This window comes from Brassica napus, chromosome A1 (genome assembly GCF_020379485.1).
Source record: "Brassica napus cultivar Da-Ae chromosome A1, Da-Ae, whole genome shotgun sequence".
NCBI classification, from domain to species: Eukaryota; Viridiplantae; Streptophyta; class Magnoliopsida; order Brassicales; family Brassicaceae; genus Brassica; species Brassica napus.
In genome coordinates, this window is record NC_063434.1 from 26,072,349 (window position 1) to 26,098,525 (window position 26,177).

At 37.0% G+C, this 26,177-nt stretch overlaps 5 protein-coding genes, 1 long non-coding RNA gene and 1 pseudogene across 8 annotated transcripts; 1 reads left to right on the plus strand and 6 right to left on the minus strand.

The window, feature by feature from the left end:
- Window positions 1–1,693: 1,693 nt before the first annotated feature.
- Window positions 1,694–3,985, plus strand: LOC106367986. The gene is made up of 4 exons (XR_002652902.2): window positions 1,694–2,362; window positions 2,591–2,687; window positions 2,911–2,955; window positions 3,056–3,985. It is a non-coding gene; the product is annotated as an uncharacterized LOC106367986 (long non-coding RNA).
- Window positions 3,986–4,255: 270 nt separating this feature from the next.
- LOC106367976 lies at window positions 4,256–7,287 on the minus strand (annotated as a pseudogene).
- A 1,686-nt stretch (window positions 7,288–8,973) lies between these two features.
- LOC106380812 (phosphatidylcholine:diacylglycerol cholinephosphotransferase 1-like) lies at window positions 8,974–10,881 on the minus strand. The gene is made up of 3 exons (XM_013820647.3): window positions 10,383–10,881; window positions 9,766–9,903; window positions 8,974–9,507 (listed from the first exon to the last, which is right to left on the minus strand). The coding sequence occupies exons 1-3, from the start codon at window positions 10,794–10,796 to the stop codon at window positions 9,190–9,192; spliced, it is 870 nt and encodes a 289-aa protein (XP_013676101.1). The 5' UTR covers window positions 10,797–10,881; the 3' UTR covers window positions 8,974–9,189.
- A 779-nt stretch (window positions 10,882–11,660) lies between these two features.
- On the minus strand, window positions 11,661–16,011 carry LOC106349676 (glucan endo-1,3-beta-glucosidase 14). Its single transcript, XM_013789655.3, has 6 exons — window positions 15,850–16,011; window positions 15,660–15,737; window positions 14,822–15,332; window positions 13,498–13,919; window positions 12,759–13,076; window positions 11,661–12,235 (listed from the first exon to the last, which is right to left on the minus strand). The coding sequence occupies exons 2-6, from the start codon at window positions 15,720–15,722 to the stop codon at window positions 11,870–11,872; spliced, it is 1,680 nt and encodes a 559-aa protein (XP_013645109.2). The 5' UTR covers window positions 15,723–15,737; window positions 15,850–16,011; the 3' UTR covers window positions 11,661–11,869.
- Window positions 15,670–17,461, minus strand: LOC106380803. Of its 2 annotated transcripts, XR_007316031.1 has the most exons (3): window positions 17,202–17,461; window positions 16,628–16,862; window positions 15,670–15,737 (listed from the first exon to the last, which is right to left on the minus strand). XR_007316031.1 is itself a non-coding variant. In XM_013820635.3 (2 exons), the coding sequence occupies exons 1-2, from the start codon at window positions 17,389–17,391 to the stop codon at window positions 16,717–16,719; spliced, it is 336 nt and encodes a 111-aa protein (XP_013676089.1). In that variant the 5' UTR covers window positions 17,392–17,461; the 3' UTR covers window positions 16,503–16,716. The 2 variants fall into 2 exon arrangements, 1 of the variants encoding a protein (XP_013676089.1); XM_013820635.3 differs by lacking the exon at window positions 15,670–15,737 and having other exon boundaries at window positions 16,503–16,862.
- A 478-nt stretch (window positions 17,462–17,939) lies between these two features.
- On the minus strand, window positions 17,940–19,052 carry LOC106380793. The gene is made up of 2 exons (XM_013820624.3): window positions 18,455–19,052; window positions 17,940–18,380 (listed from the first exon to the last, which is right to left on the minus strand). The coding sequence occupies exons 1-2, from the start codon at window positions 18,633–18,635 to the stop codon at window positions 18,133–18,135; spliced, it is 429 nt and encodes a 142-aa protein (XP_013676078.2). The 5' UTR covers window positions 18,636–19,052; the 3' UTR covers window positions 17,940–18,132.
- Window positions 19,053–19,563: 511 nt separating this feature from the next.
- On the minus strand, window positions 19,564–23,432 carry LOC106349653 (phospholipase D alpha 2-like). 2 transcript variants are annotated; one of them, XM_013789637.3, is made up of 4 exons: window positions 23,277–23,432; window positions 22,789–22,888; window positions 20,756–22,664; window positions 19,564–20,228 (listed from the first exon to the last, which is right to left on the minus strand). In XM_013789637.3, exons 2-4 carry the CDS (start codon window positions 22,882–22,884, stop codon window positions 19,795–19,797), a joined length of 2,439 nt encoding a protein of 812 aa, XP_013645091.1. In that variant the 5' UTR covers window positions 22,885–22,888; window positions 23,277–23,432; the 3' UTR covers window positions 19,564–19,794.
- Window positions 23,433–26,177: the final 2,745 nt, after the last annotated feature.

Genomic DNA, 26,177 nt, shown 5'->3' on the forward strand with positions numbered 1-26,177 from the left:
ACTAGTTTTGACCAGTTAAGTATAAATCTATATTATTAAAACTGAAATATTTTATGGTACTGTTTGGAAACATTTATAATAGTATAAAGAAAAAGTGTTTAAAAACATGGATAGCAATATTTTTTTTGTTATCTAATTAGGTCAGAAAAAAAGATAGCAATAGTATATTGTATTTTAGTAATTTTATTAATATAATTACTTTAATTGTCTTTTCATATTTCATTCAGTTTAACAATTTCATTAATAATATTATCTTAACAATACACCAAATCATTATTTATATTACCATAATAATAATAGTGCAAGTTTTTATTTATTAGTTAATCAACATTAACTTTTGTCAATTATAAAATCAAAAATGTAAAATAACTGGGTTATGCATATGGTTAAATGTTCGGTTTAGTTTGTTTTACTAAATTTGTCTTTTAGTTCAATCGGTGAAAAATTACGTAGCCAAAATCATAATTAAAAAAACATATTTTTATGAATAAAATAATAACTTAAATCAAAGTAGTAAAAATATATTACATTTATTGTCACTTAATTTTTCACTCCATATAATTGTTTTACTAAATAGAAAACTCTTCTAATTTCCTTAATTTAGCCAAACACATATAAATAATTTTTTTATTAGATTATAAAATCAGTTATGCATGAACATTGGATATCCATTTAAGTAAGAGTTGTTCTTTTCGGATATCGTTTTTTTTTTTAATTAGGTTCTGGTGTTGGTTTTGTGTTGGATCCTTCTGGATCTGGATTCTGGATCTGGATGAATTCAGTTATGATTTATATAGAGAGACCTAAAAAATCTAAATAAAAAATGTATCTAAAACGGATTCGGATATTTGTATAAAAATAACTATATTACTCGATTCGGTCATGGTCTTTTGAATACAATTAGTTATATTATGACTCATCTAAAACATATAACACTAATTATGAAAAATAGATATCAATGTATAAAAATGTAAGAACTATTATGCGGGTGCACGGATCTAGTTTAAACTTTTATTACGTGTGCAAGTTAAATATCAAGTACACTAAACGTGAGGAGCACTGAAAACGACATCGTCTGGGTCGTGACAATTGTCTTCCAAACATGTGTTTTCTTGGGTCGTCTCGTCTACTTGGGTCTAATAGGACTACGAAAGAGTCGTCTGTTTTAGGCATGGCGTTAGGGTCTTCGAGTCAGATTCGGACCGATTCTTTTTGGGTCTGAATTTTTCGGATCTTAAATATTTAGACTCAATAGATACTTAAAAATTTTCGGTTCGAGTTTAGATCGGTTCTTCTCGGGTCCAGATTGGTTCGGATCTATAATTAAAATACTTACAAAATACTCAAAAAATTTCGGAGCCGATCGGATTCAAGTATTTAGGATCTGAAAAAAATGACATACCCAACTCTATCAAATTTAATCGATATTTTTCATAAATATCTAAAATTTTATAAAATAACTTAAATGAAACTATTAATAATAAAAATAAAACATTTTTAAACTCTAGATTTTACATTTTAAAAGTTTCATATTACTTAAACAATGTTATAAAAATAATAACAAATGTTGATAACAAAAGATATTTCAAACTAAATCCTAAAATAATATATATATATATATATAATAGGACACAAAAAAAATCATAGTTTTAGATATACTTATTTTTAAGACGGAAACAAATCATTAACGGGTCGAGTCTATTCGAGTCGGTTCTTTTCGGGTTTGGGTCGGTTCTTTTCAGTTCTGGTTCTTTGGGGTAAAAGAAATTTAGACCAAAAAAATACTTGTAAATTTTCGGTTCGGTTATGGGTCGGATATTTTCGGATCGGTTCGGTTTAAGTTTTTGGGCGCAGGTTAAAATAGGCCTAGCCTATCTACTTGGGTCTTCGCTTCATAGAGGCCCACTAAGTTTCTATCTTCGTCAATACGACTTCGTTTGAACTACACTCGGACTTCGTCAATACGGTCTCGGGATCTTCTTCTCCTTCCTCTACATCTCTCCTCTTTTCTTCTCATCGTCATCTTTAAAACGGCCAAGGGGCCGTGACTCTCTACAGCCATCACCGACGGTGTCAGATTCCCCGCCGCCGGTGGCCATACACCGCATGCCGGATCCGGCTGTCGTCAAAGAAGTGAAACGCGCGGTGTCTGTCCCCGTGATGGCACGCACGCGCGTCGGTCATTTCATGGAAGCTCAGATCCTGGAGTCTCTGGCCGTGGACTACATGGACGAGAGCGAGATCATCTCAAGATCACTTTATCAACAAGCATAACTTCCGATATGCGGGTGCCGCGACACTGGGGAGGCGTTGAGGGAAGGCGCCGCGATGATTCGGATAATCAGTGGCTTCTCCCCGAGAGGTGAGTGAGGTTCTACGAATTATGCAAATGATTTCTTAAAAAAACAAAAAAAAGGATCAATTTAAAACAATAACAAATAAATGAACAGTAGGCAGGTTGTTTGTTTGGGAGTTAGTTATTCTGTTAACGATCAACAAAGAAAATCAAAAAGAAAATCCAAGAATAACCGTCGCAAGATACATAGTATATAGTAGATCATTCTTCTTCTTCCTTGTTTTTATTTTTTAGATTCCTCTCTGCGTCTGCGCATTCTCTTCCTTGCTTGCTATCGTACGATCATGATGAGGATGTTGCAACTCGAAAAACTTCTTCGTCGATCTTCTCGGTAATGTCATCCTTCTCTTTTGTAATCGTTTGGTTTAAGCGAAGATAATCTCATGAAGAAACAGGATTGGGATTTGGAGTGATAATAAGTAGATTAGGATTTGGATTTGGACTATGATAAGTAGGATTTGGAGTGATAATAAGTAGATTAGGATTTGGATTTGGACTATGATAAGTAGGATTTGTAATCGGATCTGATGATCTGATGAATAAATCGACTACAGGTTTGCATCATCGTCTTCTCTTAAGAATGATGAAATCAACTACAGGTTTGCATCATCCATCTTCTTCATCTATTTTAATGATGAAATCAAATACAGGTTTGCATCATCTTCTTCATCTAACCGGGATACTTATTTTATGTCTTAGGCATTCCCATGAGTTTCTGGTATCTCTCTCCTGAATCGGAATATCAAACTGGCTGAGAATAAAAGGTTCTCACACAGATCCCGGAGCAATTCATGCCAGCTTTCTTAAGTTGGGGTTCAAAACTGATCAGCTGCTAAGCAAACAACTTAGGCTCTATGGATCGTGTGGTTCTGTTGAGGATGCAAAGAGGTTGCTTTATGATAGTTACAATTCCAAACTTGCTGGAGTAGCAGTTTGGAATTCCATGATAGCTATCAATGGTGATGGGAATGAAGCAATCACCATGTTCGAGAACATGCCTCGGGGATTGAGCAAAACACATGCCACCTACTGGAACACAATGCTCGGTTGTTCACATATTGGTGAGACAGGCTACGCCCACTATTTATTGGGAAGGGCGTTTAAATGCTTTGGTATTGAGCCAATCATGGAGTTGTTGGGTACTTACATCGACGGTTTAGCCAGGCACTGCGAGGGTAAGAAAGCAGTAACAACATTGAAGGGTATGAGGTACAAGCCAAATCAGGAGATGGTGGTGAGTATATTGTCCAAGTACGATCTGAACGCTGATCCTTCTACATTTGCTCAAGATTTTGTTCAGTATCTTGAGGAGCAACGAGTGAGCTTCTATATAATGAACTTGCGTCTGAAGTAGGAGTTGTTTGGAAGTCGAACGTGAAGATTCAGAGGAGAAGGAAGAGTACTAAGGGTTGTTCCAACATATGAAGAGGAGAGGAGAGAGGCTCTTCACCCAACACTCTGGAGCTTTAGTTTCTTTTTTTTCCAGATTCTTGGAACTTTCTTCTTTTACCAGCACATTTAAATACCGAGTCTTGACGTTGAGGTGAACGTCTATGTCAAGGATTGAACATCTAGTTGGTGTTTGAGAACCTTTAAAGCTTTCTATGCAACAGGTCGCCATTTGAAGTTTTTGGGTGTCTTTCTTTATAAATGTGAAACCTTTTCTCTTGAAACCTTAAACGTTCAGTCTCGAAAGTGATATAATGTGCAGGGTTTTACCAGTTTGTTTGAATCTCTGAGAGAGGTGAGGTAGAGTGAGATAACCGTGCTGAAGCAATATTAAAAATAAAGCTTCTTAAAGAAGAACTCACACTTATTGAACTCAGAGTTTTACAGGAACTAAACATTAGAATAAGGATTATTAGAACATGTACTATGTTTAAGTTCTAGCTTCATCATGCATATCTTCCACAGGGCACCAGTGCAAAACCAGAGATATAAAAGGACCAGCATTCAGCTCGAGAAGGGGGTCAGCACCCAGTGGTAGTAGAGACCAATACATTGTTCTCCCTAAGGCGTTTCTGGAAATGAGCAAAACGGTTCTGCAGTTGGAGTATACATGCAGCCTTCTGAGAGAGAATTGTGTTCAGTCTTGAAATGTAACTATCTAGATGGTTTCCAGGCTGGTCTGCTTCAACCAGCAGATTCATCTCCTGTACATGTGATTCCAAAAAGATATTATAGAGGCATTAAAAGATAGAATCGAAACAAGAGGCTTGCAACACGATAAAATCCATACCTCTTTCACGATGTTCATGGCATCCTCAACTTGTTTATGGTGAGCATTCACAAGTTCTTCTTCCTGTAAAAATGGTTCTTACGTCACTCAAGGCTGATAAAAAAAACAAAAGATTCCTTTAGTTAGCTGCAGAAGTGCATTTAGATTGTCATCAGAGTTTAACTTCTTCATATCAGGCATTGGCATGTCTCTTGACTTCATCGTTTTTCTTCCACGTTTGCTTCTCTTGCTCGTAATCCGATGCATCAAACTCATCGTTCTCTTCATTCCACATCTCATTCATAGTTGGATGGAGGAGTAGGAAGTGCGGTAGATAAAGGAACTTTCGTGGACTCCCATAGGTTCAAGGTTGAAGAAGACACATCTTTCTTAGACCCGTTTCCCTTCAAGAGACTCTTAACCCTACAGTTAGTTCCTCACAGTTAATGGGATGAACGTACATATGAAAACAAAAAAAGAAAGAAAGATATAAGTAGAAACCAAACCTGTCAGCGTATCTTAAGGTGTTAAGAGTGTGCTCACACGATCCAGAGCTTGGAGATATGCAAGATATCATCACAGTACGAGAGTTCCCCATGAAAGAGTCCCTGAGAACTTCAGTCAACTTACTCCCTCTCGCTGAGGAGATCATAAAGCTTTCCTCCGTAGATTTCAAAGAAGCTGACGAACAACTGAAACCCTTGGTTTCTGTATGTGTGGTGCATCAACCTTAGGATATCCCTTGAAGTCTTAAGAGGCAAAGGCTTCATAGTATGTATAGGTTTGAGAGGTCAAACAGAAACCGAAGATGACATAATAAGTTGAGAAAATTAAAGAGAGATGCCAAATACTTTTAATATTAGGATAAAGATCTGTTATTAGCTTGTCTGTTTTTCTGGAAAGTGATCTATGATTCATTTTGGAGACTGTTTACCTGTCTGCCCATATGCAAAGCAAGTGGCTTCGATGCGCTGGAAAATAAAAGGAACAACAGGCTCTACTGTCTCGCGATAACAAGGCTCCCTCTAGAGTAAACATTGATCTTGTGTACTTCCAAACAGCAGTTACCTCATCATTTGATACTTCCTCATCTAGCACAGCATTAAACACAAATTCATGCTTTTCAACATAGGCTGTCAAGTCAACCTGCGATTATATATAGTCATCGATCAGTCTTAGTGTCTTGCTACAGCGAAGTCTAAGAGAATTGAGACTGCACAAAATCCAAACCATCAGTGACTAACCTTGACTTTGGTTTCATGAACCGTTAGGCAATTGGAATGTGTGTCAATAATGTCTTCCTCCTTTTTGTTAAGTGGTCTCTTACGCACATGTTGAAGAAATGATTAGCATACACGATGCAAAAGGCTGGGGAAATCACTTAATTTCAAGTGTTAATTCAAGTGATTCGCTACAGGGACAGAAGTGAATAGGAAGACACTACTCCTTCTCCCGACCACAAAAAGTACGACCTCTTGACCAAAGCCCTGGTCGACGCCGGAACGATAAACCAAGCTCTGGATCTCTTGTTGGAAGGAAGAAGGGTCATGTTCAATTTCCAAGAGCCAGGCTTGTACATGAACCTCGTCCGTGGCTTCTTGGAACAAGGGAATCTCGACATGGCGCATCAGCTCCGGGAAGACTTCACGACCTGTTCCATACGCAACAAAATCGCAGTCCTCGACTCCGTTTTTGTAGAGCATTTTTTCAAGCAAGGCAAGGACGAGGAGGCTATGAAGCTATACAGAAGCTCAGTGAACAACAGGGATGGCTTCACAGCAAATGGTACTGTTGGTAATCCCTATCTCAAATTATTGCTCACGTACGGCCAAAAAAATAAGCGTGGGCATTGTTCCAGTATATGCTTGACAATTACGAATGCTGCTTTGGGTTTAACAAAGATACTGTCAATATGATGGTGAACGAGTGTTTCGATGTGGGACGGTTCGGCGATGCGGTCAACGTTTTCAACAAGGCAAAGGCAACGCTCCAGTACGGGCTTCCTGTTGAAGCATACAGGAACATTATTACAAGGTTGTGTAAAAACGGAAGGTTGTCCGATGCTGAGACTATGTTTAATGGATTAGTGAAAGAACAAGGATACCATAAACCAGATGTTGAACCTATAAAGCATTGATTCGTGCATATGTTGAGTTTTCAAGGGTTGAGGATGCGGTTCAAACCTCAAACAAGATGATCGCTTCTAAACTCCACAGGGCCACTGATTTGTTTTTCTAGTTTAGTGATTTTTTGCTTTTATATTATTTTGCTTCTTTTGTTTTTGGTTTCACTAGTTTGTGTAGTCAATACTTTCATAATTTTCAATGCACAAGCTCTGCTGTTGACTTGAAAATTGGATGCCTTAATTCAACGAAAGTACAATGCAAATCCTTGAAGTTAATTCATTTGGATTCATGAATCTTTCTAACGGATTGATATAGTCAACAAGCTAATAGTGAGGTTCTCTTACAAGATTTTATGAAGTTTTCAAAATTTTGAAAGTTACAATTCCTTTTCATGTTAATAATTAGCAGGTGATTATAAATGAAAACTATAACTACCAAACAAAGAGAGAGAGAGCCCACAAAAAGAGCCCAGTAACCACATTTCAAAAAGGCAAGACTCAGTTTTGACACTTCTGTATAAAAACTTTGTTGTTCGGGCCAGCGATAGGAACCATGTGTGAATTTCACACCAACCGGATATAGTTTGGAATGGAAGAGAATCAAACTGATTGCTTCAAATACTTTAGTGTTTCCACAGGTCTTGATCATGACATAATCATCAAACATGAACAAATTCGAAGCTAAGAGGAGATAAGTATCAACCGAGAAAAGTAAATTATAAACACAATTACGTCCACTTAAAGTTAATTTCCATCATCATTAAACCTTCTCAACCTTATGTGTGATTCTCTTGAACATGGTCATGAATGTGTTTTCATTGCCGTTAGAAAATATTTTTTCAATGAGTTTCTCATAAAGATAAACCAGCCGCATAATGCACATTTAGTGCAATTTTTTTGTATATTAACCAATAACATGACATTTCTGTGACCAAAAATATGTCATCTCTTTTATTTAACAATGACACATATGCTTATTGTTGTTAAGTTTTGAAGAAAAAAAATCTGAACTATTATTACTCTTGATAATCTCAAGCTTTTGATCATCACCTTATGAATGACCAAAATAGATATTAGCTCAAACAAGATTATCGCTTCTAAACCAGATGTTGAACCTATAAAACATTGATTGGTGCATATGTTGAGTCTTCAAGGGTTGAGGATGCGGTTCAAACCTCAAACAAGATTATCGCAAAACTGCACAAGGCCACTAATTTGTTTTTCTAGTTTAATGATTTTTTTTTTGATTTTATATTTTCTTCTTTTGTTTTTGGTTTCATTAGTTTATGTAATCAAGACTTTCATAATTTTCAGTTTATTCTTTGAAAGAGAAAAACTTTCATTCAGTTTAATATGTGTTTACTTACAAGATGTTCCGTAAAAGTCTTTTGAAATTCAATAGAACTTTGGAAATGAAATCAGTTTAGAGGGTATCTGATTCTAGTCAGTGCCGGCTCAGGTACAGGGGCGAGCAAGGCGACGGCCCAGGGCCCAAGAGCAAAAGGGGCCCATAATATTTTTCTGACTATTAAAAATTTAAGTGACAGAACAACTAGAGTTAAAAAAAAGTCAATGATGTTCGTATGTTTTCTTTTTGTCAAAGATATTTGTATTTAGTGATTTCTCTTTCCCCATTAGAATTTCATTTTCCCCATTAAAATTTCATTTCCCCATAAATATTTCTAATTTAATGTTGTTCTATTTTCTTGAGTAAAACTTTTAGTATTTTAGACAGATCAAAATTTTAATAGTTAATACATGTCACTTCATTTTAGTACTTGACAATTAGATTTTGTTGAACATTTTAACAAATTTTTGAAAACAAGTGGTAATACAAATTTGAAAAATTGAAATCTGATGGTATACAAACATTTTCTTTGAGATAATTGTTTTAATATGACTCTAAATCATTTTGTCCAAAAAAATACGACTCTAATCACTTCTAATCCCTTATATGAGCCTGATAATATTTTAAGCATTTGGTTTCATGTTCTTGATAAATTGTACAATTATGCTATGAATAAACAATATTTTATAAGTTAAGGGCCTATTTTGAAAAATTGCCCCAGGGCCTATAAATCGGTTAAGCCGGCCCTGATTCTAGTTAATAAAACTAATCATTATTCATGTAAATATAATATAGATATGTTAATATCAGCATCTGAATTAAAAAATGTATACATGTGCATGGTAGTTGAGTACGAATGTACGATAAATGTCACAGGTTGATTCTTTTTTATTATTAGCTACCGTATAAACGAGCTTTTTTTTTTATTATTATTAGCTACCGTATAAACGAGCTCTAAAATCAAAATATCAGGCTCAAGACAATACGAAACCTCTATGGTAACTACACAATAACGTACACATTTAGTTAGGTCCGTATTCAGTTAGACCATTTTGAAAGAAAGTAAAATTAAGTCATTAGATTTCAACTAAATTAAATATGTCCAGACTAAAAACATAAAAAAAAAAAACAAAAATTAATAACTAGCGAGACGAAATCAAACTAAAACCATTGCCTACATTGTGTCTCTTGCTCATCATCTCTTCGTATTTTCCAGCCAGTGAGTCAAAGAGAACCCCAGCGCCAACTCCGACAGCGAGATCGATCGTGTATTGTCCTCTCGTCCCGAGAAGCCTGATCGATTGTAATACATTGAGGATGTCAAAAAGCAAGGCAAGTCTCAACCTCTTCATTCTCCTCATATCCAAGGATGCTATCGTCGACCCTGCGACATGGCCTGAGTAGAAGAGGAAGAACGAGACGTTTCCTACCGGAAAATCTACCCCTGATCCTAGAAAATCCTGTTATGAAAATAGTTAAATAATTTTCAGGATTGTATATATCTTAATCACGCACTAGAGCAAATTAACTTTAAACCAGTTTTGGTTAAACCAGTTTTTATTCTTGAACGTGTTAATACATAGTATAACAAGACGACACATAAATAAAATCATGTGTCGATGTTACATCACAAAAAAAGAAAAATAACTAAATTGGTAGAACATCACTAAACAAAATGCTATATAATATATAAAAGAGAGAAATATGATGATTTGAACCTGAGGAAGAGGGAGCTGAGTAGAGTAACCCAGAATGCCACGGCAAGTAAACATGAAGCAAGCCGAGATGGTCGCTCGTGGTCGTCCTTCCACCAACCATGTCCATAAAATATACGTCGTTTGCATCCCTACAAACACCTGTCTCCACAGCCCCACAAATTTATATAGATAAAACTATACGATATGTCGAACACAACTAACCAAATTCATTATATTGCATGCGGTCAGAATAGACGGACCTAGAAAATTTTACTATAGACAATTTACTAAGAGATTTTAATTTTTTTTTGGTTTTTAACAATTTAAGAACTTATGTTTCTATACATTATCTCTTAAAAATATTATGAGCTTTATGCTGTTTTTTTTCCTTTCAAATTTTCATATGTCCAGGATAGACTTTTCATATGGTTTGTGATGTTTCCCAACCTATCACCATGTATGCCTTTTAATTGTATTTAAAACTTTTAAAGCTAAAAACGGTCATATAGGAGTAAATTTATATTGTGTTACTTCTTTATAAAGAAGCAAACAAACAAAATCTCATTTGTTAGGTGAAGCATGCAGAAATGAGGATAGTCAATATATATATTTTTAACCCTAAGTTTCTTACGACATACCGTGTTGAGAGCAGCTAAAACGGTATTAAGATCCGGTGAAGAAGCCAAGAGGCGATACAGAGAGCGCGTCGCCACAAAACCAATATCGAACGGCTCAGAACTTGCCGGAATCATTTGGAGCATGTACTCCTCTACGCACGTGAAGAACAGAACTCCTACCGCTAACAAACACGGTATCCAATGGACTCTCACCACGTGGACAGGATTGCACATCCTCCACGTCATTAACGACGTCTTGCTTCTCCCTCCATCTCCGTTGGGGTTGGCGTAGCAGTCGTCGGTTTGCGTAACAATCTCCTCCATTTGGCTAGTACTTGCTGACCCGACGATTCCGTCAAAGGCGACTGCGTTAGTGTGGTATTCATTGAGAGAGTTAGAACTGCGACGGAGAGGGACGATAGTTGTAGTTGACATGGCCGTTAACGGAGAAGAACATTTCGAGAGGCTTGGAGATATGGGTTATATAAGAGATATTATGAAACTTGTGGAAGGAAAGGAAGGTTGTTTGGGCCACAAAAGTTCATACGAAAACGATGAATATGAGATTTGAGAGCTACGTTTACGCAAAGTTTTGTTTTGTTTTTCTCTTTGTTGGGAGGTACGTTTTGTATCGGCATGTTATTCATTTTGTATTCCAGTATGGCCTTGAGACAGCCAAAGAAAAATAGAGATAAAGAGTATGAGATTTCATTATTTATAATGAATTAATAACACTAGTTTTTCACACAGAAACACTTCAGTGGTATATTAAGTATTAACAATATGTAGATAACTCTACTCTGGTCTAATTCAAGATTATGGAGGATGTCGAAAGATTTGGTGCTTCCTTGAATACATTACTACTTTTGCATTAAGGACTATATAGTTCCCTTGGGCGCAAATTTTCTTTCACACTTTTTAAGATAACTATTGCTCTTATTGGATTCATAATGCATAAATCCAAAACATGTTGAATTGGTGTAAAATATTCGAGAAATTAGATTTGAATATAACTTTATTTTAGTATATACAAAATCTTGACATTCATCAAATATTAGATATATACAATTGTACATAAATTACTTAAACAAATACACAACTAAATAATATAGAGATAATCAATCATATATACTCAGAGAGTCCTTCCATTATAGTTGATTAGCTGTGTACTTGTATACCAACCATAAACAAAACAAACGTCATCTTTAGTTTCACAACATTTGTTCATTCAATTAGATTAAAATTAGTATCTTCAATTTGTGTTTGTAACTTCCGAAATTTCTTATGACGTATATAAAGAGCTTGTATAAAAAAAACTATCATTTCAAGTTTTCTAAACCATACACTCCAATATAAACACAAAGATAAAAATAAGTTCTTATGATAACAATGTAACGCTTAAAACTTAAGAAGTGATTAATCACAAACAAATCAAGAATTACGGGGTTAGATTTAATACATATACATAAACCAAAGGGGTCAATTTAAATCATCGAAAACCACAACACTCACACGAAACGGTGAAGAAGAAGAAACATAACAACACAAGCGGAAACAAGAGCGTTCAAGGACGTCCCAAACCCACACCGTGTGGCAGAAGAGTCCTTGAGTCCCTTGAAACCAATGTCGTAGGCAATACTACCGTCGGGTTTGAAAAGACCAAAGTTCCTCTCGGAAGTGGGACCCGGCTTCAGATTCTCGTTGAATAGAGCAAACACGTAAGCTTTCACCGCCATGTTTGGTCTGTACGGTGTGCCTTTTCTCTTCTTTAGTCGTTTTTTAAGATTCCGATTGTATGTTCTCGCGTTCTTCACCGATGCTCCGGCTTCATCTGGGTCGCCTTTTGATGCCCACCCTGTCTCCGAAACAATGACCTACGCATAATGTAAGTGAACTCACAACGTTACCTACGTTAATTAATCATCTTGTTCAAAGGTCTTTTGATAGCGTGTATGTGGTCTTTTAAGGGGACAAATGATGTGACCGACCCCAAAATCCAATACCGTATCCACCTTATTTTAGTAGTTAAAAGTCTGATTTTTCTATATATACACATTTTTATACAAATCAAATATAATAATTTAAGTTAAAAATGTTTCAAAGATAATTTATTTATAAGTATATAGCTTTGTTTTCATCACAAAATTTTGTAAAATTATTACTGATATAAATTTTTAAATAGGAAATCTTTTCTAGAATTTTAAATATAAATATAAGATCCGATGAGTCTAAAAAATATTTTTGACCCAGTGTCGTTGAAGGCCATGTTTACGTTTTATACGGTAGTGTGTTTACTTTCGAAATAGAAGAATATTTATAATGATGGAAAAGAGTTAGTACCATGAAATCGTGACATTCAAGCAACTTTAAACATAAATAAATAACAAGTATACGTACCTGCACTTTTGGGAAGCCAGCTTTTTCGAGAGCAGCATAAGAAGCATCGACCATAGCATCGAACATGTTATCGTAATGAAGCTTAGTTTTGGGGTCGTATATGCCTTTGGTATGCTCGAAGATGGCGTAGTTAAGGTCAATTTCCTTTGAATCAGATTTATAAGCTAGAAAAGGGTAAGCGTTAATGTAGAACGGCGACCCAATTTGCCAGAAAAATGTTAACAACGGCTTCATAAACGGCGCCACATCGTCCCTGAACGTGCATGATGACGGTGGATACGAGTTCTGAAACACCGCTTCCGAGTGTGGACTCGACACCTATAAACAAAGTGTTGATAAATGAAAGTAAGTCACATTGGTCGTTAGAAAACAATTATGTTTTAGAAAAAAAATTATTTCATAGACATATTTTACATTTTAGGATATTATTTAATGGTAATGTAAACTTCAAAAAAAATATGTTTTTATATTGGTTAAAATTATGAAAAGAATCAATTACAAAAGAAAATACATTAATAATCAAAATTTAATATGTTTTTTTTAATAATATGTTTTTTTAATATGTGTAAAATTTTCATATTTTTGAAACAGAGTGAGAAAAGTATAATGCTAAATTCATTATTGTCAATTGATTTTAAATTGGAAAAAATCATGATCTTAAATTTAACACAAAGTTTAAGAATAATTATTTTCTTTGGTCTATCTATTTATGATAACAATGTGTGTTGGCTTAATGTACCTCGACCATATTGTGAAGTCCGAGACGGCGAAGAGCGTAGTAAACGTTCTTGGCCGCAGGTAAAAGAACTTCCCAAAGCTCGATAGTGGTGCCACCTAAAATCTCGTTTCCCACGGCTATACCGCTAATTCTAGTACCACCTCGTATGAAAGGCTCGACGTTTTCTTTAACCCAAGTCATGGCTCGGTCTTCCGCAACGCTAATGTCCTTGAGAAACTCATTGCCTAGGCCAACGATGATCTCTATCCCGGTGTTACGGAAGGCCGTGAGGACGGAGTGATCAGCGTCGTAGATACGTATGTTTCTGATCTTTGCTGATTTAAGGAGAGTTGCTACTGATTCAGGAGATGGGAGGTTGTCGGCTATGCGACCGTAGTTTACACCGTATGTTCCAATGAATGCCACGGCCGTTTGTGAAGCGAAGAGGAAGAGAAGCGAGAGAAAGAAAGTAGAGCGAACCATACATGAATATTTCATCTCCGAGGAATGCATTTGAGACTTGCTTCAAATGATTATGTTTTATAAACAGAGCAGGTTCATTTGTTTTTTCTTGTGGTCCTAAAATGGGAACAAGAAAGAGTTTATAGTGTTATGTTATGTTATTCCCTTAATAGTAAGATTCTAAACCTTTGTCACCGAGACCATGCAAAGGGAAGGAATCAAGAGAAGTTGTTTAGAAGGCAAAATGAAAAGATTCTAGCTGAAATTAAATCTAAAGACATAAGAAAACTAGCATTGTGGGTCTTTCTTTTGCTTTAGATTCTTACTTTACCTTCAAAGCAAAACTTTTCTTTTTCCTTTTTGCTCTCTGATTTAAATTTGGGACCAAAATCAAAATCACTAGAGAATATCAACCATTTTGCTTATCCAATTAATCTGAGTTATTTCCATAACTTGGTTTATCAATTAAAAATGTAAAAAGAAAAAGAAACAAAAGGCTGCAGCAGTAGAAAGAGTTAACCCTCAACATAGAGAACATGCATAGTCATAATACTTAAGTCATTCAAATAGTACACAGTTTTAGCCTAATAACATCATCTTTAGCAGATTTAATCATTAATTAGATACAAAAAAAGAGCATGAAAGGAAAAAGGATACTCGAATAGATTAATAGAAACAAACTCATGCTCTAACAAAAGGAGAGCAGTGCAGGGTTACTCAGCAGCTTTCTCTTTCCCCTCAGCTTCTGCTGTCAGGCCATTTCCCTCGTGGCTTTTGGTCTCAGCTTCAGGCTCAGACTCAGGTGCGCCTTGGCCTGCATCTTCCTTCTTCTGCTCAGTGTTACCTTCAGCAGTCTTGATCTCTGCTTCAACTGATGTCTTTACGACCGAGCCAGTCTCCTCTTCTTTGTCTGTCTGAGACTCCACTCTCTCCTTACTACTCTCTCCAACTAGATCCGGTGTTTGCTCCTTCATCGACTCACCAACAGCTTCTTGAACAGGAGTCTTCTCTGCAACCATGTCGTCTTTTGTTTCACCAGAGCCATCCTTAACAGTTACACTCTCCTCCGTTCCCTTAAGAGGAGACATCTCAGTATCCTCTGGTTTCTCACCTTCTTCTTCTGCATCTTTCTTTGATCCTGAAGATTTAGTTCTACCTCGCTTCTTAGGCGGCTCTTTATCTGGAGAGGGAGTTGACTTAGTCTTCTTATCACTGATCCTTGCAGATCTCCTAGGCGTCCCACTGGTGGTCCAATCAAACTCAGTGATTGAAGGGTTTCCAGGGTGAGATTTGAGGTACTGGTCCAGCTGCTTCCTGTTACTGATCTCTTCACCCGTTGGAGCAACAAACACAATCTCTGTTTTCTTCACTGATCCCACTTTGTTTGGAAAAAACTACAAAAAAAAAAAAACAAGATACAAAAGAAGCAACTTTTGACATAAATACATACAAAAAAACTGGAATTTGAGCTACAAATAAGCGATACTAATCAAGATAACATTTCAAAATGTGTTTTTTTTTCTTCTTCTTCCAAGTTTATACCTTTTGAATAATCCAATCAATGCTACAGACAACTACCTTCTCTAGGTCTTTAAAGGGTAACAATTGTAGAAAAAAAAAGACAAAGTTACTTCTTTTCTTTAAGTAGATGATTTGGTAAAATTGCATGTTCACATTATACAGTAAAGTCTAGGTCTCAAATGATCAGAGAGGAAACAAACCAGTTTTTTCCATGAAGAAGGTGCTGGTAGCTCCACAGATACACTTTCCTCTTCTGTACCCATTTTGTTTTGCAATCCCTAAAACACACAAAAAGAAAAATTCACAAAAAATGCCACAAACAAATTAACAATTTAAAAACAGACAACCTAGGAGGAGGGTTTGATTGTCGGAAAAAGAAAAAAGAGTTACCACGGAGAAGACAGACAGACGGTTGGAAAAATTAGGGATTTGTTGTGTGTTTGGTGGTTAGTTGGGTGTGTTGTATAAACACATAGCTTTAGGACTTGTCGGAACCGAAGAAAGGAGCATGGATGATAAAGTCACTTTGGTAACACACATTTCAAAACTAACAGCCCAATGATATTTTACCACGTCTTTCATTTTTTTGATGTATGGCGACGACACGTTATAAAGCCTTTAATGAGAAGGGTGCTAATTAAAGGGCACGTCGTCGACTCGGGATGTTCTCGCATTAAATGCGTATTTTTGGGGTAAACAATCACTTGGTCGTCATGAAATGCACGTGCCCTAATATACTCAACGACCTTCTTCTCTGCATCCGCTTTTGAAATATTATCGATTTGGAGTCCGGAAAAAATTTGAAGTCCACACTTTCAGGCCCAACGATATCATCTTTATGGCCCATTAATCTATCTTACTAACCATTTTATCTTAAGCTGGAATTCAAGTGGAAGCAAAAGCTTAACCGGTTCGGTTATTAAAAACATTGCTCATGCTCATAAGAGGAAGTGAGGAACTATAGAAGTCAGAGTATTTGGAACAACTGATTGCTGGAAAATGATCTGGTGATAAAACTTTTATCATCATGTTGGAAACTTAAAGGGATGATAAACTATATATTAGATTAATACTATAGCATTAACAAAGATAACAACCAGAGAATCATCTTGTGTATTATTGTATCCTACTATCATCTAAATAACTGGTCTACAAGAAAGATGCTTACTTGGGGAGAATGACCTCTCGAACATTGACATATATGCACAAAGCGTAGAGTATTGATGACGAGGATTCACCAGAGAGTTACTGGGAAGATTATTTGAAACGTGAACCCTTCTTCCCTTTTCCTCCTTTACCCCTCCCATCGGTCACAGTAACCCAGAAGAAGAGAGACATCCAAAACAGCACTGCGAGGAAGATCTTTACACGGTCTTGAACCCTTGTCACAGCTCCCACAAGACCTAATCCAAAAGCAAAAACAAATCCAAATATCAATTATAAGGTTTTCATTTCATTTGGTGTAGTAAGTTGAGTGTAGTGTTTGTTAATTAATCACACCACAAAGCTAATTAACATAACAACATAAAGAAGAATATCTATACTACAAGATGTAAACTTAAGTTCCATGGATTCAGACACAGCCAATACCAAGTACCAATCACAAAGAATCTTATAGTTTAACGACATATGCATCTAACTGAATCTTCCGACCAAAGACACCTGATTAACTGAGAAATAGATACAAATAAAGTACAAAATTAATTCGGAGGCAGCAGATAAATGGGAAACAGGAATTGAACCTTCGAGCTGAGTGGTGTTCTCAGGCGGAGGCGGATCAGGACCAGCGACGGCGATGCGGCGTAGGCGGCGAGGAGTCACGAGTAAGGAGATACTTCGACGGCGAAAGTGAAGCCGCGGAAGAATGGAGTGGTGGAGGAGGTAGAGGTTAGAGGAGCGTGTGGTGGTCGTGTTGAACAAAGCCGTCGCCATGTTTTCCTCCCCCGACTAATTTGGACCCCTTTTTCTCTTTTTATTATTTTCTTCCTTCCAAAAAAATGCATACGTGTACAGCTTTTCTAAATAAAAATTAATTAGATCATTAGTGCAAAAAAAAATGTAATTAGGATACTAATCAGAATATTAATCAGATCTTAATCAGATCTTGGTTTGGAGTCTCCCACTTGTAAGAAAAATAGCAAATATAACTAGGAATATTTTAAAATTTACAACTAAAAATTATTTGGATTTTAGAAAGTGTTGCTCAAAAAAACATTTTTTTTACAAAGTTTGGTTTTATAGATTGTTTGACCTCTAGCTTTCAACTTCCAAATGTGTGTAAACTAGCATGTTCTTGTTGTTTAGAAAAAAAAAACTAGCATGTTGTGTTTTAGTTTTAGTTTTGGTCTTTGGCTTAGGAAAGAATTAGCATAGTCTTGGTAAGTTGGTATGTTCAATACATATAACAGTCATGTTTGGGATATAAATCTCATTGTGATTTTAATCAATATAAGTTCTATAATTAGCCAAACAAATGCAAGTTTACTACAATCAATATCAATTCTATGGTTTTTACATCGTCACTTTGATTTTATAACAAACAACTAGAAAAAGCAGAGAAGAAGAAGTCCACATATTACTACAGCACTACAGCTACTAGTATGAACAAAAGAAGCCACCTACTATAATTTTCAAACCTAAATATATTGACTTTGTTTGGTCTAAGAAGAAAAGTCAATAAGAACATTGAGTTCTGTGAGATCGGTCTCTGAGAATCCCATTGTACAGAGCCATCCGGTTCGCTGGCATCGTGGATATTCCACAAACCGAACCGGTTTTCCCCGGTTGAGTCACTGACTCATGTACTATTCTCCGACTCAACTCCCTCCTCTGCCGGTACTCTTTCCCGTTCCCTTTCGTATCTTTCACATTCTCCGCGAACCTAACTTTCTTCTTCTTACTCCTATGTTTCTTCATTGCCTCTGCATCACAAGAACCAAAGAAAACCTTATTTTCTTCAAATGAAACTTCCGAGCCATTGAGAAAAAGAACGTACCTGAAGAAGATAGACAAGAACGGAGGAGTGGTGGTGGTGGAGTCTGATCACGAACCTGCGAGGTTTGATTCCCATAGAACTGACGAGCCGTGGCGAGAAACAGAGCAGTGCTTGAGAAAACCATGGCGGTGGCGATCGCCACGGTGCCATTAGAACAACCCAACATATAAGACATGTGCATGACGTTTCTTTAACCAACGGACTTGAAGGTACCCAGAGAAAATAGAATGTGAACTGAGCTGATCGATGATTGGTTGTTGAGACTTGGGAGAGACGTGTGTCTGTGTTTCTTGCAGAGACTTGTAACTTAACAACTGTTGAAATTATTATATGGTAGGACTCTCCTCGTGGCTCTCTTCTATACTTATACAGATATGGTTATATGAGAAAATAAATACTATAAAGTTGGAAAACAGGACTACTAGTTGGATTTTATATCCAAGTGGGGAAAGAAAAATAATAGTAAAACAATTTTTTATTATAATATAAAATTGGCATTGGTCTATAGACAAACTATATTCTAGAGACTGCCATGTATGTCTAGCTTTTAATTTATGTTTATTAACTGTTGTCAGTTGTATGGTTTTGGATAAAAACTTGTGTATACAAAAAGTCGAACAAAATCACATGTGTATGTAGAATCCAATTCATAATCTTGTGTCTCCATTATTATCCAATAAATTAATATAAACTATATTTGGATGGCTATTTTAGAAGTACGCAAGTGTAGCAACGAGAATTGGTGGAACCTTTGTCGACTTAATAATTGTGAGGTTCTATTAGCTTGGATGATGTCAACCACTTGACCTATTTTGAACAGACGTATGACATATCTATCAGACAATATCGAATGAATCTTAGCACTTAATTCGTGTCCTGACGACTTCAAAAACCCAATATTTTTGCTATCGACTAACATTAAACCAATAAAAGCGTGTTTATTGAGGGGTTCTGAGGTTGAGATTCTTAGTGAAATACAATAAACATGCTCTAAGGTTCCAACGTGTTTTAAATATAAGAAGTTTCGGGATAAAGAAAGAACTACTCGAGAAGAAGCCTTTCGTAACTTCCTAGTAAAGTTAATTTGGTTTTATCTATCTTACAACCAATAAGCATAACTTAGATCAAATATAAGTTGTACGATACATAAGAACATAAAGAAGGTAGATAAAGATCACAAAGCTACATCATCACCATGTCATTGTACGAATATAAAAAAAATTAAAGGAGTACAAAAGTGCTTATCATCACACCAACTTATTAGGATCTAAAGGTAGTAGATAGAGAGAGACACTCAATTTATTCAAAGCTACTGTAGCAGCAATGTAGAGACAGTGAACTTAGGTTGTAAGGATTGGAGGCAGGTAGTCTACTTTGTTTCCGAGGATACGAGCCTTTGTGTCTGGGAAGAACTCAAATCCTGGAAGCTCAGAGATGTTACCTTCATTGTCCACACTAATCGGGTAGCGCAGCAAGTGGCCCGGAAGGTCATGTTCTAGTGACTCACTTGAGTAAAAGTCCCAGTACTTATCAGCAATGCGGTTAACTTTCTCAATGCATTCCAAGCTTGAGGGATCTAGGAAGGTCTCATCAAGCATTCCCAAGTGTTCGTACCAGAGTGACATACGGAATCCATGGACCTGGCCACGAGCTGGTTGTCTATGTGACAAGTGATGTGGTTGATACCCTCCCATTGCTATCTCAGAGTCCCTTGCACCATCCATTGACCTCTGGTTGATGTTAGCAGATCCAACGATAATGTACTCATCATCAACTGCAAATAGATCAAGCGAGTCACACACACGCTAATATATATGCAAAAACCTCTAGGTTTTATAACTGAAGAGTAGGCTTGGGTGTTGGGGTTCAAGTTAGGTTGATTCGGATTTGCCTTACCATGCACAAATCCCATTTGGATTTTACTAATTTTTGAATCAGGTTCGTTCATTCCGGATTCGGATCAGGTTTTACAATATTCAAAATATATAAACTACCAAAAAAGTGCCTATATTAACTAAAAATATTTGAATAACAAAACAAAATTCGATATGCAAACTACAAAAATTTCAAAAATAATCTAAAATAACTAAATTACTTTAAAATATGTAAAAATTAGTAGATTTAACTAATTTAACATATTTTCGGATCCTAATTCAGATTTCGGTTCGGATTGTATCAAACCCGAAAGTACCTAGCTCTTATGTCTTGTTTTCACTATTTTTTATAACAGATCGGTTTGGATTCGGGTTTCGGAATTGGTTAAAAACTCCCAGGTCTATTGAAGAGTGCATGTAAACTTACCGATCATCATTTTGCTATGGACGTAAATCATGAAGCGACGTGCTTCTTGCGCCCTCATATAGTCAGTGTCAGGGTCTGGTCTCTCCGCAGGCTCATACTCTCCTTCTTTCTTAACCTCACGGTTCCCAAGGCAGAATAACGTCAGATAGTTCCTAGGATCTTCCTCCAACCCCTGAGCCCTGAGAGCCTGAGTAACATCCTTGTACATCATCTCCAAGGTCCTCCTCTGCCAATCCAATATAGCTTGCACCGATGCACTCTCCGGGATACCTTCAGGCCACATCGGAACCACAACATAGACTCTAAACTTCTCTCCTTTCTCAATCTTGTCAACGATCTTGAGAGACAACTCCTTTGGGATCAGATGCAAAGCATTGATGTCCTCAGGAGTGATACCATCAGCAGCCCAAGCAAAGGAGCTTCCAAGGAAGTACTGGTTCTCGATATATATGAAGTCTTTAGCACGTCTTATAGCGTGAATGTAAGCGTCTTGGATACTCCTGTCAATGACATTGTCCTTACCACTTACCAAACCAGCTTCAGCAGCTACTTCAGGTGACTCAGGGAACCCAGCGGCAGCTCCACCGTCTATAGATCTAAAGAGCTGCACATTCCACACGTCGTGATCCTCTTGGAACATAACAGGAGAAGGAGTGATGATGATATCACTAAGCTCTCTCAACTTAACCAAAATGTCTTTACCACCTTGCTTGCTCCATCTCTGCTCGAAGTTGTACAAGACATCCCAAGCGATTGGACCTTCGAGACGAGAGTGGATGTCCTGCCAAGGCTCCCTAGGACCACCTTTGGTGATCGAAGCACCGGTGAAGTTAGGCTGATGGAAGTCATCGTGGTGCACCGTGTCCAACGTCCTGAACAAGGAGTGGAAAGGAGTGTCGTAACGTCCATCGCATAGATCAATACCTCCGACAAAACTCATGATCCTCCTCATCTCCGACCCTCCTCCTCCTTGGCTCGGCACCTCGCTGTCCACAACTACGATCTTCTGGTGGTGCGTGAACATGGCTGAGACTTGCAAGTTTTGGACTATGCTACCGCCATCATCAGGGTTACGTGGACACAACACACAATGCACTTCGCTTCCGTTGAAGTAGTTCTCAGTGTCTTCATCGTGAGTAGCCATGAGACCGTCTTTTTTTAAAACATCAACGGATGTTCTGTCGTCCCACACAAGTAACAGAACCCTAACGCCTTCGCTAGCTTTCTTTTTAAGTAACTCACCGAGAGTCATATCACCTCCTGGCTTCGGCCTCCTCGAGTCTCTCACCAAAGTGATCTCAGTGTAAACAGACCATCCTGTGATGTAGATCAAATGTTTTGCATTTGTTATCGCGTCGAAAATATCCTCCCAGCATCTGTGAGGCTCGTAGTTCTTCCCACCAGCGAGAGGAATCTTGGGGACGAAGTTATCCGGAACATGAGCGCCTTGATACAAAGAAACTCTGCAGCCCTGTCTCTGGGAGAAGAACGTGTAAGGCACTCCAGGGAACTTCGCGCTTTTGACTCCCATGTTCCAGTTTCGATCCGTCTCAACGCCGAAGTACTGGAGTTTGACGTGAATCTTGGACTCTCCGTGGATAGGGTTCCTGTCGTTGTCCAAGATCTCAACCCATTTTTCAACTTCCTCGCCGTTGATGACTTCGTCGACGGGGACGTACGCTCTACCGATGAGGGTGGCTCCTATGGGGTTATCATCTTTGACGGTGAAGATGATGTCTGAAGCCATGTGGGCACAGTAGATGTGGAAGGACTCGTACCACTTTGGGTTCTTGGGCTCGTCTGTGATCTTCCTGGTTCTACCAACTCTAGCTTTTTGTAGATCGATAGTTGCGTAGAGCTGTGTTTCTCCTTTGCCGAAACCAATTGCCTCTTCAACATTTGCTCTAATCTGGAAGTTAAAACAGAGGTTAAAGATCAAAATAGTGCCTTAGGTTACAGTTTCAGTAATATTAACCATCACATTCCATAACATAACAGTATAAGACATAAAGCTATATATGTAAAGTATATACCTTGCCGAGGAAGCCAGAGCTGAGACCACCAGTGTGGAGAGCATCAACTTCATAGATGGTAGCGTGCAAAGTCCCGTGCAACAGATGCTGCGCCATTGATCTACCGTTCAACACATATTAGTTTATCCAAATAATTGATGTTTTAGCTGTTTTTTTTGGTGTATACAAAAAATTAATGTTTAAGAATATAATTAATAAAAAAAGAAAAGAAAGAATATAATTAATACATTTGTCTTTGAAACTAAAAAAAAACATAAATCAAATAATAATCAAACGAATGTATTATTTTTTTTTAATATGTTTAATAAACCTTAAATACAGAGTATATATAAGAAACAACTTATCTACACAGATGAGGATAGAGTTTGCGAGTTCAACTCATCCTAACCACTGAATCTACGGTTTCTAATTACTTAAAAACACGTGCAGACAACTTCAGAAAGATTCATAGCGATCAATATACAAAAGAGATTCAGAGAAAGACTAACTTGCAAGATTCCTTGAAACTGAATCGGTGGTGAGAGAGGAAGAAGAATCTGTGATGGAAGAAGAGCTACTATGTGGTGGAGCTATTATTTCAAGGAAATGATAGGGGGACGCATGGGGCCTCATTTTCTTTTATTTCTTTCCTACTTAGCTTTGATTATTTATTTAACATGACCCCACCGTACGAAGAAAAATCAACTTTTTTGTTTCATCCCTTTAGTTTGTTAGTTCACAAATAGGTCCAATTGTTACATAAACTACTCTTAGTTTTCCTTTTAGTCTATTGTATTAATGATAAAATTATTATGCTTCGAGTACTCGGGTCTATCTCATACAGTTTCAATGATTCAACACCGAAAAACAATATACTTTAGTGGTCAAATTTGGCAAATTATATAATAAAGGTTCTAAACGGAGAAAGTGGAAGAGTTAGTGACTATTAGAAAATCTTAAAATAATCCAAAGTTATAATATACCTGACTTGGGGATAATATATCCAAATCGTGCTCCCGCGTCCAAATGCCACGACGGCGTTTTCGAAACTGAATCTTTCACCGTCCATTCGAGAGAAACTTATTCATGCTGAACCACTTCTACTATTTTTAACTTTTCATCGTTGGATAGTGAATATGACTTTGGATTCTTGTATACATTATTAACCGACATAGAAAAAATGGGTTACACAACGTGTTATATAATCATCTTAACAAACTAGTAGTATAAAGTTATTAAATCGATTTACGTTCTTCTAACTTTTATATTTTTCAAAATAATATATCGATTAATTGGGGAAGAAATGTCTCCAGCATATGTAAGGTACGTACGCGTAGAAGCCGTGTCTTGTGCTCAACACTAGAGCACAGTCAATTATTTTGCTGAGTGTGTGAATACAAATTTACCGAGAACTTTATTATATACTTCCACAAAATCACTGTATGTAATATGATCATGTATGTTTTACATGTAAACTTATTACAAAATAATTGGATTCCTTTGTAAAAATTAACAATAGATCATCATCACAAAAAGAGAAGAAGTGAGGTAATTATTCAATTTTTTTTCTTTTCAAAGGTAATTTACTAAAAGTCATCATAATGTCCTGACGATATTCAAGACTTTAAGACATGGACGATGGCCCCCACCCGCTGCCGACACCGGCGATGTCTATTTCTATTGGCTAATACTAATTTGCTTATCAACTGATTGGTCAATGGGTATCGAGGTGTGACTATTCTCTCCTTGAGAAAATTTATCAATTTATATATGATCCAAGTATAGTGTATTTAAATGCGGTACTAGCATTTATAAAGTAGACTATGACATATCGACACGTAGAATATAGAGCGAACTGTAGGCCTCTTACAGAATGGCTACATTAGAATCACAGCGAGCATACATGATACAACATCATCAAGAGATCAGATGCAACATTATCGTGCATATTTCCGTTTCAACCTTAAGTAAATTCCACTTGTACATAATTAATCAGGAGTAGAACAAGTAGAAGGAAAAAAGACGAGCACAATATGTATTATTAATGTACACGAACGTGATAAGGAACCTCATCGATAACTGTGACTGTGAAATTGTGAGGACATCTCCAACCCAACTCCAAAACACTATTTTAGTGTGAATTTTACACTAAAATCTTCTCCAACCCAACATTAAAAATCACACTATTTTAGTGTAACACTATAATTTTACACCAAATTTGGTGTGACACTATTCACCACACTAAAACACTATTCACTCCACTAAAATACTATTCACTTATTTTATTAATAAATTATATTATTAAAAACGAAAAATTAAATAAAAGAAATAAAGTAAATAAATATAATATTATAAAATAGCTTTTAGTGTGAAATTTTGTGTTGTGGTTGGAGATGAATTTGTTTTTAGTGTTGAAACTACACTAAAATAGTGTGGTTTTGACACTAAAATAGTGTTATGGGTTGGAAATGCTCTGAGTATTCTTTCTGAGCTTAAGTCCACAGTCCAGTGAGACACCTTCAAAAAAATCAGTTGAAAATGGTAGCAAGTGACCCTGAACATAAAGTAGACAACTATAAAATTTTCATTAGAACCTAAAAGAAAATCATGAGAAACAAAAAAAAATAAAGTATGTTCCTTAAATATTTTGTGGTAAAGAAAAGAAAACATTGCGGCGGAAAGCAAAGGCTCCAAGAGACGGCTGTTGCTGCGGGATTATCTGTCTCATGCTTACCGGTCAAGTATCTTGGCTTGCCTCTCACCACAAAAACTATGTCAAGGAGTGATTATGAGCCCCTGTTAGTAAAGATCCGTGCTCGTTTTCAAAGCTGGACGAGTAAAACTCTTTCCTTTGCGGGTCGACTTATGCTGATCAAATCAGTCATTGCTAGCATGACAAACTTCTGGTCCTCAGCTTTTTGCCTACCAAAAGCTTGTATGGATTCCATTGACAGTATGTGTTCTGCTTTTCTCTGGAGTGGATCGCCTAACGACTCAACTAAGGCGAAGGTCTCTTGGAAGGAAGTATGCAAACCACAGGAAGAAGGCGGGTTGGGGGTTCGAAGTATTAATGAGGTATCTACGGTGTTCTCTCTTAAACTCATATGGACGTTGCTTAATAGTAGGATGTCACTTTGGGCTGACTGGGTGCGAGAACACTTAGTGAGACAAGAGTCCTTTTGGGATATTAGAGATACTGGCCTTGGCTCCTGGGTCTGGCGAAGATTACTACAGTTGAGGCCAACTGCAAAGCAGTTTTTCCGTTTGGAGATTCATAATGGCCAGACCACGCGGTTTTGGACAGATCTATGGCACCCGATGGGTAGATTGATTGAGGTTGCAGGTGAGATTGGGACTCAAAAACTGGGTATAGCGCGTAATGCTTTGGTGTGTGAAGTGTGGAATGCTGG